Below are 21,723 nucleotides of genomic sequence, written 5' to 3' on the forward strand. Positions count from 1 at the left end.
TTTATATGTGTTTTCTCATGGAACAGAATATGAGTAGGATAACTCCTGGAATGAGAAAACAGACTCAGATTATAAATGGTCAAAGGCAGAGTGATCAGCACAACACAGAGTAAACCATAATTTCATCAAGAAATTTCTAATTTTTTATTTACCACAGTGATTTTATCCGAATTATTTTCTGACGATGTGTAGTGTAGGGCATTGGGAGTGTAGGGGCAGTATGTGGCTTCAATACGTTGTGCCATACACAACATCCGCAGATAATCACAGTCACACTGTCTTTGGCTGTCACATGCACATTGCATTCTATTGATATCGGATCGGTGGGGTCCTACCGCTTGGATCTCTACCGATTGGAATAGCATGAGCATCCATTCCCCCCTCCTGTTAGGCAGGTAAGCCATGCTTTCCAGCTTCCAAGTAGATTGGTGGCCACACACATTTGCATGGTTCTCTCAACACAAGTCTAATAAACACGAATTGCCAATCTTTGAATAGACCATCATTGTCCGGTAGGTGGAGAATTCATCCATTGCTCATCAAATTGAGGGAGATGTTGCACTCCAGTTATCCCACAGTCCCTTCTGTCTTTACAGATAGTGAACACCATACATATCAATGTGGCTGGATGCTGAGGCTTTATCCTTAGGGTTCAAAAGTAAAGAGTACCCCGGCACACTATTACTCCCCAATGAAAAAAATCAAGCGACTGTTCGTAATGCAAATTTCTTTTTATTGATCAAAATGTGCTGTAAATTATGAAATATGATTCGTCCAAATAAGTCGACGTTTCGGCTTGTAGGCCTTCGTCAGACTGGACTTTATCTGAACATAATGAACAAAAACAAAAATCAATATCAAATATACAAGATTGACAGAATGAAACACAGTTTCCAACAACAAGTTGAAACTGTGTTTCATTCTGTCAATCTTGTATATTTGATATTGATTTTTGTTTTTGTTCATTATGTTCAGATAAAGTCCAGTCTGACGAAGGCCTACAAGCCGAAACGTCGACTTATTTGGACGAATCATATTTCATAATTTACAGCACATTTTGATCAATAAAAAGAAATTTGCATTATGAACAGTCGCTTGATTTTTTTCATTGGGGAGTAATAGTGTGCCGGGGTACTCTTTACTTTTGACTGTTTTTTTCCCTGAGCACCTATATATCAGTGACGCAGAGCTTCTTTCCTATTATCCTTAGGGTTCATCATGGATGTATTGGTAACAGTCCAACTCTAGAAGATGTAGAAACTTGGCACTCATCATCAATGTGAATAGTCGTTTTTTATTGTTAAGAACTTCTAGGACCAGCACAAGGACAGACATTTCTGTCAAAGACCTTAATCAGTGTGCAGAGGGTCCTCAGAAAGTATGGTAGCGTGGCGAGTGGCGTAGCTGGGTATGACGCGGTATCCATATAGACAGCGGTGGACACCATGTCATACCCATCTACACCGCTTGCCATGCTACTATACTTTCTGAGGACCCTCTGCACGCACACTGATAAAGGTCTTTCGACCAAAATATCTGAACTTGTCCTACAAGTTCTTCACAATAATAAACACTGTTCACATTGATCTTGAGTGCCAAGTTTCTACATCTACTTGAGATGGTTTTGGACCCTACTTGTGCACCACTGCAGAAGTGCCATGTTTATCAACTCATTAAGTCCAATTCTAGAGACTCCCAACTCTATAGAAAACGGATAGGTACTCTCCAGCAAGCCTGTATCCCCTTCACTGCTGGCACAACCATAGTGCTGTATTTATCATAGAATCATAGAATGGTACAGTTAGGAGGGACTTCAAGGGCCATCAGGTCCAACTCCCTTTGAATGTTTTCCTAAATCATCCCATCTAAATATCAATGTGACTGTTTCTAGACCTGAAGCTGATTCCTAATAATTTAAAGGATAATCCATTGATGTCATATCACATCTTTCCAGTGTGTTTTTAATTTCTCCACCAGTTAGGTATCAGTAATGTATGACTGTGTGTGAAGTAACATACTAAACATACAAAATACTTACCGGTGACTGTCTTATACTTTTTCCAGTGCTGCTCTGGTCCTTTTCCTTGACCACAGCTGTGACTGGTCAGAAGTCATTGCCAACCATTACTTACTTTTAATGTAAGTCTATAATCGTTTTGTTCTGAGTCTCATAAACGTACATTGAAAAGTGTCTTCCAGTCTGCACAGAAAACACTGGAGTGATCCACTAGTCAGAACTCCAGTCAAGTGGTCCGAAAGTGGACCAGAGCAGCAAATAGGAACAGCAGAAGATGGCAACTAGCAAGTATTTTACTACACACAGGGAACATACAATGCTGATACCTATCCGTTTTGATATAAAAAAAATCCTTTACTTTACATTAAGCACTTTACTTATCTCCATCCAATAAAAACGTGTCCATTATACAGTACAATAACGCCCCCTATTAGATCTTTCGATTTTCCCATACCCAGGTTGCCCATGGGTTCCTGTTCTCTCGGTGAGATATTCGTCTCCTCAGACAGTGACTTATCTCCTGGGAGAACAAAGGGATTGGCTGTAGCCATTCAACAAGACAGATCATTCTATCTTTCTCCTCCCTGACATAATATGTTGAGAGAGAGTCAGGAGGTTCCAATGCAATTAGAATATCAGTCAATGGTGCCGAAATCGGCAGGTTTAGAAAACTCTTATCTATTGTATTTGGAGACCTTTTTAAAATGGCATACATGTTTAAAGAGACTCTGTCAGAGCGATAAACCTTCCCCCTCCCACCTCCAACCACCAAAACCATTGATATAGTCATGTTGGTCTTTGAAAGACCTTTACCCATGCAGTCTTTCGCTCCCTCACTGAAAAATAGCTATTTTAATTCATATACAAATTAAGCATAAGTGCTCTGTGCAGGATCAGAGCCCTCCCCAAGTTTACACCTCCCTGACTTTATTCCCTATCCAGCACCTCCTTTGTCTACCTGACTGATGGCTCACTGGAGGTGTAGTCAACCTAGTGAGCTGTCAGTCAATCGAATGAAGTTGAGGCTGGACAGGAAATAGAGCCAGGGAGGCAGGGGCTTGGGAGAATACTAAACACTCTTAGAGCACTTAGACGTTGGACACTACATTTACATTGATGGCCTATCTTTAGGATAGTCATCAATGTCTGATTGGCACCCCTGCCAACACCCGGCACCCCCACCGATCAACTGTACTTGATGTCGGCAGCAGGCAGCTGGAAATGCTGAGTTCTGGAGCTGCCCCGTCTTCTGATAGTGGCCGCAGTTGAGTAGTGAACCTCCGCCTCCTATTAATTTGAATGGGAGGCTGAGGTGCAGTACCCGGCCGCAGCCGCTATCATTTGACGAGCAGCTTCAGAGCTTCCGCTGCCGGATCTAAAAAGAGCTGATCGGCGGGAGTGCAGAGATTCGAACCCTGGGTGATCAGACACTGATGAACTATACTAAGGATAGACATCATTGTAAAAGTAGGGGACAACCACAAGTTTTACTTTTATATAAAAAGCTTTTTTATCAGTCAGGAAACAAATTCCATAAGCAAAAGTGTGGGTGACATTATTTTTCAGAGAGAAAAATGACAGTTTGGGTAGAGGGTTCTGACAGACTCCCTTGAAGATCAGAAAACTCAGGTTTAGCTGTGCCATTTATAATGTAATACTAGAATAATACAAAATAAAAGCAAGGGAAATTGGTCAAATCTTCACAGCTTGCGCTGGGCATTGTAGCACCTGACTAACAGGCGCATTTGGTGGAAGAGACCCTCAAATACATAGTCCCACTGCCACTTACATTCACAGACAAGAAATGTCTTTGCATTATTTCCCCTTTTTAACGTCATCAAATCCCATCTGTAAAATCTATCTCCTTCTGTACCTTCCATTATGTCAGTAAAGATGAACTATATAAAGTGAGCTTTCTGAGCCATATTCCAGCCGCGCACAAGAAGCATTGTGAATCATCGGTTGGCCCTTGAAGATCTGGGCTTTTAGACAGTTGTGGTCAGGTGAGGTCTCACTCATCTGAAAGCTTTCTACTTTATTAGATGATTATTATATTTATGTGGGACCTGCGGTTTAATGCCGGGTCATATAACATGGCACTTTACTTGAACTGTTCATTCTTTAAGTCTTGAACGCACAGCTTTTACGTCTTGGCTACTTTTTCCGAGAAGCAAATATAAGATAAAAGGTGTCACCGCAGGCTTCAATGATGATGAGCCTTGGCTCTGCTGTTATACGATATCTAAGATAGTCATGTCATGATTATAGAGCTATATCCTTGGAAATAATAGCCATCATTCTCATCCCTTTGTACTTCATTCTGCTCCACAGAGTTTGCCGCCTGAAGGTGGATCCTGACTGCCATTTATTGAAGGGCTTTTACTCTTGACATCTTCGCGCAGTGTCATGTCTAACCCCTTCATTTTGTTTATCTGGCATATCAATCTGGACCCATTTTTTGTACAATTGGGCAAAGTTTTTGTATTATAGACAATTTTCATTTCTTGACCCTTTGTAGTTTTCACACATTAATGGCCTAATTGGAATCTCCTTGGAATAGGATATTATTTGCTTTCTTTTAATCTTGTTTTTTTTTTCTAGTTCTTCTTAATCACATCCTAATTTGGCTGTTAGGAAGTAAATACAAAGGATTTATTGATTTGCCCAGTGCCAATTGACTTTTCTTTTTTTTTCCATATGACCATAACTTGTAATCCCAAAAACCTTGAAGTCAACTTTATCTCATGAAAATTGCCTTTGTTGTGTGTCTACGTAATTAGCTTCTAATCTGTCTAATATGTTATTGTTTTATAACTATGCATTATAAAATAAAGAATGTGTACAGAAATAGGATATCATGATTCATAACTCAACATGATAACTTTTCACAGAAAGTTATCTGATATGCACAGGATCAAGATAACTTATAGTAACCTGTCAGGTCCCCTCTGCCCTCCAACCCAGCAGCATTGATACCTGTATGCCCAAATTCCCTCCCTAACCAGCCCTGTATAACGCTATTCACTAGTATGAATGTTTAAAAAGAAAATAACTTAGAAACTTTGCTTTCCCTATACTAATAAGGGCATTGACTAGTCGAAGGGACGTTACTTCCCCAGACTAGTCGGCCCTCTTCCCATGTTATCATTCACCTGTGGGTGTAGTAACATGATTTCCATGAGCCAGCATAACTAATGAAAGCCAACTAATGAAAATCTTGCGCATGTGAGTGGCTCATTTTGGGCACGTCCGGGTACATCTCAGAAACAGAGGGATGGCTTACTATTCAATCTAGTGAGCGGTCAATCTGAAGACAGTGGGGCTGGACAGGAAAGAGAGCCAGGGAGGCAGAGGCTTGGGAAAATGCTAAACACTCTTAGAGCACTTAGAGGTTGGCCACGATTTGTACATTGATGGCCTATCTTTAGGATGGTCAACAATGTTTGATCGGCACCCCTGGCGACACCTACAGTCAGGGCCAGAAATATTTGGACAGTGACACAAGTTTTGTTATTTTAGCTGTTTACAAAAACATGTTCAGAAATACAATTATATATATAATATGGGCTGAAAGTGCACACTCCCAGCTGCAATATGAGAGTTTTCACATCCAAATCGGAGAAAGGGTTTAGGAATCATAGCTCTGTAATGCATAGCCTCCTCTTTTTCAAGGGGCCAAAAGAAATTGGACAAGGGACTCTAAGGGCTGCAATTAACTCTGAAGGCATCTCCCTCGTTAACCTGTAATCAATTAAGTAGTTAAAAGGTCTGGGGTTGATTACAGGTGTGTGGTTTTGCATTTAGAAGCTGTTGCTGTGACCAGACAACATGCGGTCTAAGGAACTCTCAATTGAGGTGAAGCAGAACATCCTGAGGCTGAAAAAAAAGAAAAAATCCATCAGAGAGATAGCAGACATGCTTGGAGTAGCAAAATCAACAGTCGGGTACATTCTGAGAAAAAAGGAATTGACTGGTGAGCTTGGGAACTCAAAAAGGCCTGGGCGTCCACGGATGACAACAGTGGTGGATGATCGCCGCATACTTTCTTTGGTGAAGAAGAACCCGTTCACAACATCAACTGAAGTCCAGAACACTCTCAGTGAAGTAGGTGTATCTGTCTCTTAGTCAACAGTAAAGAGAAGACTCCATGAAAGTAAATACAAAGGGTTCACATCTAGATGCAAACCATTCATCAATTCCAAAAATAGACAGGCCAGAGTTAAATTTGCTGAAAAACACCTCATGAAGCCAGCTCAGTTCTGGAAAAGTATTCTATGGACAGATGAGACAAAGATCAACCTGTACCAGAATGATGGGAAGAAAAAAGTTTGGAGAAGAAAGGGAACGGCACATGATCCAAGGCACACCACATCCTCTGTAAAACATGGTGGAGGCAACGTGATGGCATGGGCATGCATGGCTTTCAATGGCACTGGGTCACTTGTGTTTATTGATTACATAACAGCAGACAAGAGTAGCCGGATGAATTCTGAAGTGTACAGGGATATACTTTCAGCCCAGATTCAGCCAAATGCCGCAAAGTTGATCAGGACGGCGCTTCATAGTACAGATGGACAATGACCCCAAGCATACAGCCAAAGCTACCCAGGAGTTCATGAGTGCAAAAAAGTGGAACATTCTGCAATGGCCAAGTCAATCACCAGATCTTAACCCAATTGAGCATGCATTTCACTTGCTCAAATCCAGACTTAAGACGGAAAGACCCACAAACAAGCAAGACCTGAAGGCTGCGGCTGTAAAGGCCTGGCAAAGCATTAAGAAGGAGGAAACCCAGCGTTTGGTGATGTCCATGGGTTCCAGACTTAAGGCAGTGATTGCCTCCAAAGGATTCGCAACAAAATATTGAAAATAAAAATATTTTGTTTGGGTTTGGTTTATTTGTCCAATTACTTTTAACCTCCTAAAATGTGGAGTGTTTGTAAAGAAATGTGTACAATTCCTACAATTTCTATCAGATATTTTTGTTCAAACCTTCAAATTAAACGTTACAATCTGCACTTGAATTCTGTTGTAGAGGTTTCATTTCAAATCCAATGTGGTGGCATGCAGAGCCCAACTCGCGAAAATTGTGTCACTGTCCAAATATTTCTGGACCTAACTGTAGCTTCCCACCAATCCATTGTATCAGCTGCTAGCAGTGGCAGCAGGTAGCTAGAAATGCTAATGGCAATCTTGCGCACGGCTCATTTCGGACACATCTTTGCGTTTCAAAAGCGGGTGGATGCTTCTCGGCTTCATTTACTGCACATGATGGCCCACTGGAAGTGTAGATTTGACGGCTCACTTACACGTCCTCTGAATTTCCAGTCATGTGCAGTGCACCTAATGAAGCTGGGAAGCGTAAACCCTGCTTTTGAGGCACACTGAAACAGCTAAAATGAGCTGCGCGCATGTGCAAGAGTTCCATTACCTATCATGTTTTCACATCCACAGGAGCGAGATAACACAGAAAAAGAGCTGACTAGTCTGGGGAACGAATACCCTTGCGACTAGTCAAGGCCCTAATTAGTATAGGGACAGTGAGCTTTATAAATCAGTTTTTTCTTAAGCATTCACATTAGTGAATAGTGTTATACAGGGCTGCTTAGTAAGGGAATTTGGGCATACAGGTACAGTGCCTTGCGAAAGTATTAGGCCCTTTTGAATTTTTCAACCTTTTCCCACATTTCAGACTTCAAACAAAAAGATATTTTAATGTTATGGTGAAGAATCAGCAACAAGTGGGACACAATTGTGAAGTTGAACGAAATTTATTGCTTATTTTAAACTTTTGTAAAAAAGAATAAACTGAAAATTCGGGCGTGCAAGATTATTCGACCCTTTTACTTTCAGTGCAGCAAACTCACTCCAGAAGTTCATTGAGGATCTCTGAATGATCCAATGTTGTCCTAAATGACTGATGATGATAAATATAATCCCCTGTGTGTAATCAAGTCTCCGTATAAATGCACCTGCTCTCTAATAGTCTCAGTGTTCTGTTTAAAGCACATATAGCATCATGAAGACCAAGGAACACAACAGGCTGGTCCGTGATACTGTTGTGGAGAAGTTTAAAGCCGGATTTGGTTACAAAAAGATTTCCAAAACTTTAAATATCCCAAGGAGCACTGTGCAAGCGATCATATTGAAATGGAAGGAGTAGAATAGCACTGCAAATCTACCAAGATCCGGCCTTCCATCCAAACTTTCATCTCAAATAAGGAGAAGACTTGTCAGAGATGCAGCCAAGAGGTCCATGATCACTCTGTATGAACTGCGGAGATCTACAGCTGAGGTGGGAGAGTCTGTCCATAGGACAACAATCAGTCGTACACTGCACAAATCTGGCCTTTATGGATGAGTGGCAATAAGAAAGCCATTTCTCAAACATATCCATAAAAAGTGTTGTTTAAAGTTTGCCACAAGCCACCTGGGAGACACCAAACATGTGGCAGAAGGTGCTTTTGTCAGATGAAACCAAAATCGAACTATTTGGGCACATTGTCAAACGATATGTTTGGCGTCAAAGCAACACAGCTCATCACCCTGAACACACCATCCCCACTGTCAAACATGGTGGTGGCAGCATCATGGTTTGGGCCTGCTTTTCTTCAGCAGGGACAGGGAAGATGATTAAAATTGATGGGAAGATGGATGGAGCCAATTACAGGACCATTCTTGAGGAAAACCTGTTGGAGTCTGCAAAAGACTTGAGACTGGGACGGAGATTTGTCTTCCAACAAGACAATGATCCCAAACATAAAGCAAAATCTACAATGAAATGGTTCACAAATAAACATATCCAGGTGTTAGAATGGCCAAGTCACAGTCCAGACCTGAATCCAATCGAGAATCTGTGGAAAGAGCTGAAAACTGCTGTTCACAAACACTCTCCATCCAACTTCACTCAGCTCCAGCTGTTTACAAAGGAAGATTGGGCAAGAATTTCAGTCTTTCGATGTGAAAAACTGATAGACACATACCCCAAGAGACTGCAGCTGTAATCGCAGCAAAAGGTGGAGCTACAAAGTATTAACTTAATGGGGGAAAATAATATTGCACACCCCACTTTTCAGTTATTTATATAATAAAAAAGTTTAAAATAAGCAATAAATTTCGTTCAACTTCACAATTGTGCTCCACTTGTTGTTGATTCTTCACCATAACATTACATTTTAACATTTTTATCTTTATGTTTGAAGCCTGAAATGTAGGAAAAGGTTGAAAAATTCAAGGGGCCCGAATACTTTCGCAAGGCACTGTGTGAATGCTGCTAGTTTTGACAGCATAGGGGATCTGACAGGTTTGCTTTAACATCGCATTCACTGATGTCCATTTAGGAGTCAAATCAAATTTTTACGTGCCGTGATATTCCTTTGCTGTAGTCAAGATAACCTTTGTTATATCTGTACCCATAACATGATAGGCTAAGGGTGCATTTACACTGGCCAACCATGGCCGTTTAAGAACATCTAGGCCTATTGGCAGTTGTTTAATTCCCTGTTTAGATAGATTGACTGCATTTCCATGTGCACAGAACAATTATTACTTTGGTGCGCATAGAATATCATTGTTCTCAGCAGCATGTCATGTGTACATGGCAAGATGTGCTGTCCAGAAAGGTGACTTTTTAAGCAAGTTTACAAATCGTTATTCCTATAACATGAGTGTTTTGCTCATTTATTACGTAATTGGTGACACCTTTACATGGCCAATAATTAGTTCTAAGCTTTCCTAAGTTTCCCAACTATTGGCCTGTGAAAATGCACCTTAAAACTACCATTTCTTGTTCAAATGATTTTTATTAGGTTTTGTAGTTAACAAATCTTGAAATCATGCTTTACAAAATTTAAGGACTTATAGATAGTAAAGCAAGGTTAAGAAAATGCACATATTTTGACCCTCCAGTTTGTTAGTGTTGATACATCAAGCAGTATATTTTGTTGGTCAAAACTACCATTTCTTTGCTATCAAAACAGCCCCATTCGGAGAAAAGTGATTTTTTAGCAAGTTTACAAATAGTTATCCCTAAAGCGGGCTTTACACGCAACGACATCTCTAATGAGATGTCGTTGGGGGTCACAGAATTCGTGACGCACATACGGCCTCATTAGCGACGTCGTTGCGTGTGAAACACAGGAACGACCTGTTAACGATCAAAATTACCAAATCGTTGATCGTTGTCCAGTCGTTCCTATCCCGATTATCGTTGCTGTTGCAGGTACGATGTTGTTCGCCGTTCCTGCAGCAGCAAACATCGCTATGTGTGACACCGCAGGAACGAGGAAGAACCTCGTACCTGCTGCCGCCCGTAATGAGGAAGGAAGGAGGTGGGCGGGATGGTCAGCCCGCTCATCTCCACCCCTCCGCTTCTATTGGGCGGCCTCTTAGTGACGTCGCTATGATACTGAACGAACCACCCCCTTAGAAAGGAGGTGGTTCGCCGGCCACAGCGACGTCGCTAGGCAGGTAAGTATAGTGTGACTGTTCCTAGCGATGTTGTGTGCCACGAGCAGTGATTTGCCCGTGACTCACAACCGACGGGGGCGCTAGCGATGTCGATGTGTGTAAAGCCTGCTTAACACATGTTTTGCTTTATGAGCATTCCTAAGTTTCCCAATTATTGACCAGTGTAAATTCACCTTAAAACTGCCATTTCTTTGCCACCAAGCCAACCCCATTCAAAGATGCAAAATAGATATTCAGTCATACAAATGTTTACAAGATATTTGCCTTATGTGAAAATACCCTTAAACTGCGATGATGTGTTTTATTTCTTATATCCTGGCCATCTATGATGGAGGTTCAAGGTGTTACATCCAGAATGTGCAGCAGTCTGAACGAGAGCTTGTGTAGGGTTACGTATTAGGTATCTGAGCCTATAATGGGCAATATAACATTAAGCGGCTGAGTATCTACAGTAAAATAAAATATGCAAAGCATAGCGCCAAGCATTTATCACTTTCATTTCCCTACTTGGTATTCAGAGAGATTTCATCAAGGGAAGAACATGTTTCATGACTACATTTCCGCAGACCATACACAATAGTTATCAGGCCTTGATCAAGATATTTCCGGCAAAACCTTCCAGATAATGTTTACATCACTGGCTATGCATGTATACATCAATGCTGTAGGATTAATACATCTCTTCCTACAGCTGTTCAGATTAATATGAGGTTGGCAGATATCCAGTCCGGAGCTCAGTGCCTCACAAATCATCTTCAAGAACAACAGTTAATTTTTGTTTTTTTGAAAGCAACCATGAAATGCGATCGGTTTCAGCCTCTTCATTCCCATGAATATTTAGAATTGGCACCTAGACTAAGACTTTGTGAATATCTTGGGATACAATTTCTATAAAATGTAGCTACAATTTTATCAGCGGAATCCGATGACAGGACATCCATAGTATCTGAATTCTTCTATGTTCTCCTTCCAATCCATCATCCCGCCGGTCACCCACCTCTCTACACCCTGTTGTAGCCACATAGCCGAAAAAGGAAATGTTGCTCTGCTTTTGTGTAGTTTTTCATTTGGTGGTGTGTCAAATAAAGAACTCACTGTCTGCAACTAAAATATCCTTGAGTGCTGTATCTATCTCTTGACTACAATATTAGGACCTGCAGTAGAGTAGTCCTACCGGCAGGCACCGGTAAACTTTCAGATGTGCTGTCATCCATCCTCTTGAGTTTTGGTGCATTATACATCTGATCAAAAGGCTTTCTTGGCCAATAAACGATTTTCCTCCAAAAAATAAAAACCCTATCCTCTCTTGCCTGAAGATGCTCTGTTTATGGCTGTCTATATGTGGATGGAGACCCAAACTGCCCAATCGTTGACTTCAATTGGGTTTCAGGTCAAGTCCGGGTCCAGAACTGAACTTTTATCTAAAGTCCGGCTGAAGCCTGAGAACCTGAACTTCCAGGGGTCTGATCATCTCTATAAATGTCAAATATATATGTGAGGGACTATAAGCACATCATCATCATTATCATAAAAAATATATAATTGCCCTTACACCTTAAGTAGCTTCTTTGGCTAAAGTATACTTCTTTACTTACCCATGGACGTGAATGTTCTCCACAAAAAAAATAATTTGGTTTCAGTGGTGAAAGAGTAGAAAGCTGCTGCCAGACACCTGTGACAGCAGCTTATCTCCTAAAGAAATAATAGGATTAAACATTGAATTGGGATCCCATTCTTTATCTACCTCAACATCAACTGTTGGGGATGGTCAGGAGGCCCCAAGACACATTCGATGATCAGCTATTTCTGCCAGTGACAGCAAATTTGGCTGACTTTAATCTGAGGTTAATGGAACCCTTTAGTTATGTTTATGACAAACCATTTTTTTCTTTTTAAATATTAATTGAATCCAAAATATCATCCTTCCCCTTCTGATCACTAACCAAAGGTCTCATTACTACAAGAAGAGCAGCCTTATATGGATTAATTTTATTACTTAATAATACTGTAGACATTCCCCATTGGTCAAGTTGGCTGCAAATGGCTGCAAATTGTGGCTTGGGGGTTAAAAGGTTGAACACAACTATCTTCAACAATACAACTAGTTAACCTTTCCAATGTTTTAAGTTGCAACTAGAGATGAGCAGACCCTTGGAAATTCAGTTCGACTACTTCAGCCGGACTTTAGCTAAAGTTCAGTTTGGGACCCGGACTTGACCTGAACCCCAATGGAAGTCACTAATTGGGCAGTTTGGGTCTCTGCCCACATCCATCCAGCCATAAATAGGTCACTTCCACTGGCGGGTGGGAGGGTTTTTCCTTTTTTGGGGGGGGGAAGAGGTGCACGCATCATATCATGTTGTTCTTACTTCCAGTGCGAGCTGCTCAAACACTGCAAACGACTTGCATTAGGCTGAGTACCAAGTGTACCCGAGCACAGTGATGCTTGCTGGAGGAGTTTGCTAACATAAAGCACCTGAACTCCAAATCGGAACTCTGTCTTTTTGTAAAGTCCGTGTTTGGAATGAACACCAAACCTCGGGTTTGCTTATCTCTAGTTGCAACCAACCAAGTTGATTTATACTTTTCTTGTTCTAACAAAACTTTTAAAAACATTCGCATCAGTATGAAAAGCCAAACCAAAAAGGGAAAGTCCTCTTCTTTACACAACGTTGGAACAGGGAAGTTTCACAACTGAGTATTATTTTGTTATCTTACTTATTACTTTGTCAACGTTAGCAGAGTTGGAATAGAATAGAAGCGATAATTACCAGTTACAATTATGATGTTTACGTAAATTTAAATGATGCAACTGTTTTTTATGTAGCGTTAAGACATTCTGGGATATTCTAAAAAAAATATGTTCTCGTTGTGCTCCATCTTGTTGTGACGGCTTTATGTAAGTCCTTACTTGTAAGTTTAAAACTTTCCTGAAAGTTCTGAACATTATTTTCCTCCCTAGGAGACTAGAACAAAACGCAATCAAGGTCATACCTCCGGGGGCTTTCTCACCATATAAAAAGCTAAGGAGAATGTAAGTAATAATTCTAAACTAGAACTTTAATGGTAGTGACAGGTATCCAAAAATATTCCCCATGAGCTTTTCACAGATGGTCGATTAGCAAATATTATGGTTTGAGCGCCTCGGACATGGGTCTTCTTCTCCTGTTAATCATCGGTAATGTTGTTTTATGGGTATATAATACCTTACTGTTATTTATTAAGCCTGTTCTGCCCATGTGTTGATGTGAATTAATACTCCAATAAATGTGGCTACATAAGTTTCCGTTAGGTGTAAATTGATGTAATTTGTCAAAATTTGGAGATGTATAAAAGATCAATTTATATAGCAGTTCATAAAGTAATAGTATATTGCAGCTGGATAACCTTGTAAAGTCTTTTTCATTTTTAGTATATTAGATCTGCTAACTCTTAATAATAGAAGGAGGCTTCATGTAAAGAAATGAAGGAAAACTAGGCGAGGGAGCAGGATACTTTTTGGTGGAGGCTGTTTCCAGATTTCACCAAGCCCAAACTAGACTTGTAGATTTGGTGAACTTGATTGTAAGAGAAGACGGGTAATCATAATCTCCTTTTAGCTGAACTTTAATGTATTTGTTCAAAATTCAAAGAGTTTGGAAAAAAAATAATCTTAATATTGGTCTTAAGGGGGTGGCTCACTACTCTGGAAAAGTGGCCACATCCCTGTAAAACTAATAGGGAAGGCTTTTTCTAAATACCTTTTTCAGCCAATTCTGCCTCAGAGTGGTGGTATTGCGGTCCGTTAATCCCCATGACTGACACCCCCCCGCACTCCGTGACCTCTGAGATCTGGTGATGTCACGTCAACTTCCAGTTGACCTGACATCACCAAGCCCCACTTCAGTCTTCCTGAGTGACTGGGCTGTGGGCGGAGTTTGACCGGTCATCACAGCCAACATGTTGCGCGTTCTGTCCTTCGCTGCAGTGCGCCTCAAGCAGAAGCGATGCTGGGCTGTGACGCTGGGCGGTGACGAGTGGTGAAACACCGTCCATAGCCCAGTCACTTAGATAGACTGTAGCCAGGCTCGATGATGTTGGGTCAACTGGAAGTTGAAGGGACATCACTGGATCTCAGAGGTCACGGAGACAGAAGGTCACTTCACGGGGATGAGCGGACTGCAATAGCGCTGCTACAAGGCAGAATTATTTGAACAAGGTATTTAGAGAAAGCCTTCCCTATCAGTTTTACAGAGATGTGGCCACTATTGCAGAGTTTTGAACCACCCCTTTAACTAGGACCAGGGATATGGAGATCATTGTATCATTTGATGATATTTTGGTCTATGGCCATTATCCAATTAATTCCGAGAAACATATTTACCATGCTTTAAAATTATCCTCCATTGCTGGCCATTATCATTGGGTCATTATATTATTTAGGTGACAGAGTCACAGCATTCTTGGTAATTAAGCACAAATTTGAGTTTCCAAGGTCTCAAATACTTCAAAATTACACTTCTTCCTTATGAAACAACCAAATCGGTTGTATCCTGAGGAAGAAGTCAGAATACTTCGAAATACCTCAATGAAACCACATGCCTTCAACGTTTGTGCATTTGTCTCTTCTTACAATCAACACAACAGCTTGGAGATTTTACTAAAACTCCTATTTTCAACATAATTTGATTTGGGCATCAAGCTCTAATTCAAGTGCTACATGGAGACTTTTTTTGTAGTGCAACTTTTCCATTTCAACTATCCATCTATAGCTGCGGTCCACAAAAATACATGGAGTTCCACATCACTTTCGGCACTTTTCAGAGCTGCACTTACATATTTTAAAATCTCCCTAGAAAATGTAGGAAACCTTTACAATGAGATAGCTAAGTTATATGTGAGTGTTTATGTGCCGTAAACACAAATTATTTTCTATTTTCCAGTGATTTGAGCAACAACCAGATATCTGAAATAGCCCCAGATGCTTTCCAAGGGCTCCGATCTCTCAACTCTTTGTAAGTATAAATGATTCTGATCAAATTTAAAAGGAATCGGTCATCAGAATTGTGCTATGTAATCTTGACAAGATTATGATGTAGGGTCAAAAACTTTGATTTCAGGAATATGTCACAGTTTACTGGGTGCAGAAGTTGTGATACAGTTTTCTCTGATGGTTGGACTAGGAGGCTCAAGCCCAGTAGTCCTGTACTGATAATCTCCTGTTGACACATCACCATAATAAAGGTTTTCTTCTAAATCATGGTGCTCATTACATAGCAAAAACTTGCTGACAGATTCCGTTTCACTTTTTTTCTGGTATCCTCCCATAGTTGTGCGGTACATTCTGGTATCCAGTATTTCTCTCACTGAGAACAATCAATCACTTTTTTTTCTGGACACGTTTCATTAATATTAAAGAGAGTCTGTCAGCACAAAATGACTATCCAAACCAAGCAGATTTGCTCGGTGCACTCTTGGCATGGCCTAATCATTTCATTCTCACGCTCTCTTTTCATTTTATCTCCACTCCCTTCTTCTTGATTGATATCTCTCACTGTACAGGAGTCAAGGAAGGGCAGAGATAGATAAAAAGCAAATACTGTATTTTTTGTTTTTTAGATTATAAGATGCACCCCAAATTTAGAGTAAAAAAAAAAGAGTAAAAAAAAAAAATATATGGGGACCATCTTATAATATGGGGGTGTCTTACAAGGGGGGAGGGCGGCAGCAGTGGTGGAGTGGGGTTACAGGAAGCAGTGGCGATGCTGCGGGCGGAGATGTGGGTGTGACGGATGGTCACTGTGTGTGCTGTGAGGAAAGAGCATCCAGAAACTGTTGGTAGTTTGGCCTTCAAAGAAATGGCGCCCGGAGTCGGCACGTGCAGAGATTGAGCTATCAGCTCAATGACGAGCCGAGAGCTCATCTATGCACATCACTTCTGGGGCACCATTTTCCATAAGTCCGCTGCTGTGAGATCAATGCATCAGAGGCGACACATGAGATCTTGAGCTGAGAGCTAAATCTGTGCACGCGCCGACTCCGGGCCGCATTATTTGAAGCCCGCACCTCCAACAGTTTCAGGATGGACCCTACCTCATCCCCGGCAGCGAGCACAGCCTGACATCAGCATCAGCACCACCCATAGAGAAGCGCACAGCCCCTGAATCCTGTGACCCCCTCTCCACCATACCCCGGTGACCTACATTCGGCTTATAAGACACACACCCCATTTTCCTCCCAAATTTTTGGGAGGAAAAGTGTGTCTTATAATCCGAAAAATACGGTAAGTGGGAAGGTGCACTGAAGTGTTTGACCACACAAAGGGTGCACATAGCACCTGTGCTTTGTTTGAACGGTCGTTTTGTGCAGATAGACTACTTTTCATTCATAACTTGGTATCTGACCTGTACTAAAATATCAACTATAAGCTACAAATTAAATTCTGCCCTATCTCTGCAATGAAACTGAGGTCTGACTAATGCTTGTCTGGTTGGGTTCGTAAACTGACAATAAATCATATTCGGCGCTGTGTCATAATTCTACCATGTATTGATCCCTGTTCCCATGCTTGCAGAATATTCTGATTTATTATTTATTGTTGTAATACACTTAGTGAGAAAACACGAATGTACAGCAGTAAATCACGCACAGACAGAGGAACGCATATTTGCGCCTTCATTTAGACTTGGGAGAAATAGGATCATAAAATATTTAGTAATGACTAATTGATTAAGTTCTATGGAGAGAAAATCTAATTAAAAGCTTTCAGCAAGGGGATGCGCTAATCAAAGTGAGGAATCCCAGCGCCTAGACTGTCATGTGAGTGTGAAGGGCGTCCAGCAGAGGAAAGACGCGAAGTTGTGCAAAGATCCCTACCTACCATCTGCTAGGTATAACATTGATGTCTTCCCTGTGTACCAAAGGGGGGTTTTGGGGCTCCTTAACACTAGAACTACTGGACTCGTGACACCTATATAGAAATACATGGTGCAAAGTAGTCAAAATGACTACCTCAATAGTTCTAGTGTTAAGCACCAGAGAACATGTGTATCTTACATCTACAAATCCCTACAGGCACACCTTTGGCTCCTAGCCACTTCTACGTTGAGCTCTCCACACATTAGGAGGAGAATTCCAAATTAAAGGGGTGGTTCACCCATATTTTTTATTGTCTAGTTCGATATTATATTGAGAAACAATGTTTCTCTCAAATTCCTTATGTTGGCAATAGTGCCTGTGAGTGGCGCTATTGCAGACCGCTGTTCCCCGCTCCGGTGACGTCACGTCAAGTTCCACACACGTCACATCCCTGCGGCTGGCTGCAGTCTTCCTGACTCACTGAGCTGTGGGCGATGTTTCACCGCTTGTCACAGCGCAGCGCGTCTCCTGCTTGCAGCGTTCTTCTGTGAGGAAGGAGGGAGCAGGGAGCAGATGGGCTGTGACGAGCGGTGCAACACCGCCCACAGCTCAGTGAGTCAGGAAGACTGCAGCCCGCCGCAGGAATGTGACGTGTGCGGAACTTGACGTGACGTCACCGGAGCGGGGAACAGCGGTCTGCAATAGCGCCACTCACAGGCACTATTGCCAACATAAGGAATTTGAGAGAAACATTGTTTCTCAATATAATATCTAATTAGACAATAAAAAATATGGGTGAACCACCTCTTTAAGCCATGCTCCTGTATATGTAGGAACAAGGACTCCATAAGAAGGTGAGACCCAGGAGACACACAACTAGTCTCTGGGAATAGCCATTAAGTAAGACGTTGACACAAGTATATTCATATATCTGAGAAGATTTCTCCAAGATGTCTCTGCTCTTTGGAGTTCTTGGGGCTTAAAGAGGACCAATCTGCAGGCAGTAAGATGCTGATTGCAGGCATACCTATTAAAGAAATGTCCGATGATTGGTTGATTAAATATCTTTAATCAAAGTTGCAGAAATGCACTGCAATTTGATTGATGTGTGCAACTTGGGCGGGTCTTTGTGGGTTGCGTCCTCAAGTTTATTCCTCCTCCGGCGTCCTCCTGGCTTGCCCCCTTTTCCTTAATTGAATATCTCACCGCCATTGCTGTTGTTCATAGCGCGTGCACAAACTAAATTTATTTAAAAAATTTTTTTAGAACTACTAAAATATTTTTCATCATTTCAATAAAAGGAGTTTGGTTTCGCTATAATCGTACTGTTGGACAATCACGTTTTCAGGTCATTTTATCATACAATAAATGCTTTATCTAAAGCGGAAGCTATTTTCCTTGTGGAGACTGACACACCATTCCAGCATGCCAGTGGTGAGGAGACTTTAACCCGCAATGCTCCTCTGGGAAATATACAAATTGTCTCTTCAATGAGGAAGTAGACGAATTATAATGCCACCTATTTGTGGGAGCAATCCTAAAAGTCAAAATTGACCCTTTAACGAGCCTTGTCATATGACTTAGGATTTATGCCAGATCAGAACCTCAATATGCAGACCGTGTTTCAAGATGGTTGTCCCTCATCAGTGCAAAGTATGAGATCTGATCTTGCTGTATGAGAAGCTAAGATGGGGTCTAAAGGGGAAGCTATTCTCCTGGCGGAGATTGACACACCATTCCAGCATGCCAGTGGTGAGGAGACTTTAAGCCGCAGTGCTCCTCTGGGAAATATGCAAATTGTCTTTTCAGTGAGGAAGTAGACGAATTCTAGTGTCACCTATTGGAGGTAGCAATCCGAAAAGTCAAAAGTGACCCTTTACGAACCTTGTCATATGACTTAGAATTTATGCCAAATGAGAACCTCAATATGCAGACATGGTGTTTCGGGATGGTTGTCTCTCATCAGTGCAAAGCATGAGATCTGATCTGGCTGTATGAGGGGCTAAGACAGGGTCTAAAGGGGAAGCTATTCTCCTTGCGGAGACTGACACACCATGCCAGCATGCCAGTGGTGAGGAGACTTAAAGCTGCAATGATCCTCTGGGAAATATGCAAATTGTCTCTTCAGTAGAGTTCACTAGAATTTGTCTACTTCCTCACTGAAGAGGCAATATACAATGAATACTGTAGAAACAACCCCCCCCCAAAAAAAAACCAAACAATGGTAAAATTGCATTTTGTTGACCCATTTATGCTGTTTTATTTTTTTTTGTATTCACTACATTGTATGGTAAAGTGGATGGTGTCATTCAAAACTTCAATTTGTTCCACAAATAATAGACAAAAAAAATCAACATAAAAATAGAAAAAAATCAACATAAAAATAGAAAAAATCAACATAAAAATAGAAAAAATCAACATAAAAATAGAAAAAAAATCAACATTAAAATAGAAAAAAAATCAACATAAAAATAGAAAAAAAAGTTCCAACTCTTAGAAGAAGGAAAGGTAAAAGTGCAAGTGTGAAAACAAAAAAATGAAGGATAACGGGTCATTGTTGGCTTCTACGATCAATAGGGGAGCACTTTGTTTTCGTTCCTCTTGAAAAGGCTCTTTGCATACATTTTTTGGAATATTAGTACATTTTTGGAATTGGAAGGGTAAGGATTTATGAGCTGCCTCAGCAATAAAGATAAGCCAACTATAATTTACAGCTCTGTGATGCCCATTATCTTACATTGGCGCACCGTCAAATATTAGCATTGCTGACAGGCATAATTTATGCCCTGTTATATTATATTATAGTTTCCATAAATACCCTACGCAGTTGTCTAGCAATCCATCTGATGTCCTTCACGGACCTGCGCGTTAGTGAATTACTGGCCAGCAGATCTCTACACGATTCCTGTATTCCTGGGATCAGAAGTGTCTTCATTCTGTCTGCTTTCTGCTTTTCTTATGTCTGTAGGCTCCATAATGTGTGAATAACCCCGTGCGGACAGTTATTAATATCCACATACCGCGTGATAGGTAATAGTTACTACACCCAACAGCCACCCCATAAACACCAGTCACTTAGACAAATTAGCAGACATTAGCCGAGCCTCATTTTCCTTGAGGTTGATAAATTCGTTCCACACGGGAAGATTTGTCAAATAATTTTTCTTCGCAACAATCATTTTCCACGTTCCTTTTCCATGACAGCTTGTATATGTTCCCGGTGCAGAAAATAGGATTTCGTACACTACAAGATTCATGAATATGGAACCTTTGAAGTGATATTTTGCATCTCTTTTTTACATTTTTCCTCTTCCATAAACACACTACAACTAATCCAAATCTCTCCGCACCAAGACAGGCAGAGTAGATCCATGTTCCCATGTACTAATTATTTTATGAAAAGTGAGATAAGCTTCTTCCATCTGTTATATTTAAGAACTGACCCATGTCAGGATTCTGTTGTCCTTCTACAGATTGACCACTAGTGGCTGCTATTATTCACTTTGCGAAATCTTTCTGCAGTTCCACTCCTCACCACTGGAGGCTGTTATTGTGTTCTGCAGTCTCCCTTTAGTACAGGGTCGGGAACCTTTTTGGCTGAGAGAGCCATGAACGCCACATATTTTAAAATGTAATTCCGTTAGAGCCATACTCATCAGAGGGGAGCGGCGGTGGGGGAGCGGCTCAGAAGGTTCCAGGAGGCAGGGTAGGTGATGCTGCGGGCACGGAGGAGGGGGTGTCGTGACTCAAGAGGGTCAGTGTGCAGAGGGTCGGCGATACTGCTGTGGGCTTGTGGGGTGTCAGGTGGCGGGTGCCATTGATCTGCTAGCAGGCTGCTTTCAATTTCCCACAGTTGACAAGATCGACTTCAAGAAAATGGCCGTGGCACTTGCGCAGATCGACGCGATGGACTTCAATAAAATGGCCATGGAGTCCTATCTGCGTACTCGCCGCCTCTGCAGCCATTTTCATGAAGTCGATCTTGTCAACTGCGGGAGATTCAAAGCACCCTGCAGTCCGCGGGCTCGCCACCGCGACACCCCACGAGCATGCACTATCGCCGACCCTGTGCCACCACTGTAAGCCGTATGCGGTTTGTAAGACACACCCTCATTTTTCCCCCAGTTTTGGGGGAAAAAAGTGTGTCTTACAAACCGTAAAATACGGTATTTTTTTATTAAATATTTGTCTGCGAGCCAGATGCAGCCATCAAGAGCCACATCTGGCTCACAAGCCATAGGTTCCCAACCCCTGCTTTAGTAAGATGGCCGATATTGAAACGTGGAAGCCATCTTGTTTCCTGTTTGGGCCTACATAAAGACACATGGAACATTCACTCATTGCTAGAGTATTGTGTCTAGGCTTCTGCCTAGATCCAGTCTCCAGGTCCTGAGAGTTGT

General features: G+C 41.4%; 1 protein-coding gene across 3 annotated transcripts in view; it reads left to right on the forward strand.

Annotated features, from left to right (window-relative positions):
* Nucleotides 1-21,723, forward strand: part of SLIT2 (slit guidance ligand 2) — a 474,993-nt gene that overhangs the window by 348,628 nt on the left and 104,642 nt on the right. For all 3 annotated transcript variants that reach the window (XM_075346920.1, XM_075346918.1, XM_075346919.1), the window contains exons 10-11: nucleotides 13,449-13,520; nucleotides 15,409-15,480. In XM_075346920.1, the coding sequence (XP_075203035.1) occupies nucleotides 13,449-13,520; nucleotides 15,409-15,480 (144 nt within the window). The remainder of the gene's footprint in view (nucleotides 1-13,448; nucleotides 13,521-15,408; nucleotides 15,481-21,723) is intronic.

The sequence above is a fragment of the Anomaloglossus baeobatrachus genome, chromosome 1, assembly GCF_048569485.1.
Source record: "Anomaloglossus baeobatrachus isolate aAnoBae1 chromosome 1, aAnoBae1.hap1, whole genome shotgun sequence".
In the NCBI taxonomy this organism is placed as follows: Eukaryota; Metazoa; Chordata; class Amphibia; order Anura; family Aromobatidae; genus Anomaloglossus; species Anomaloglossus baeobatrachus.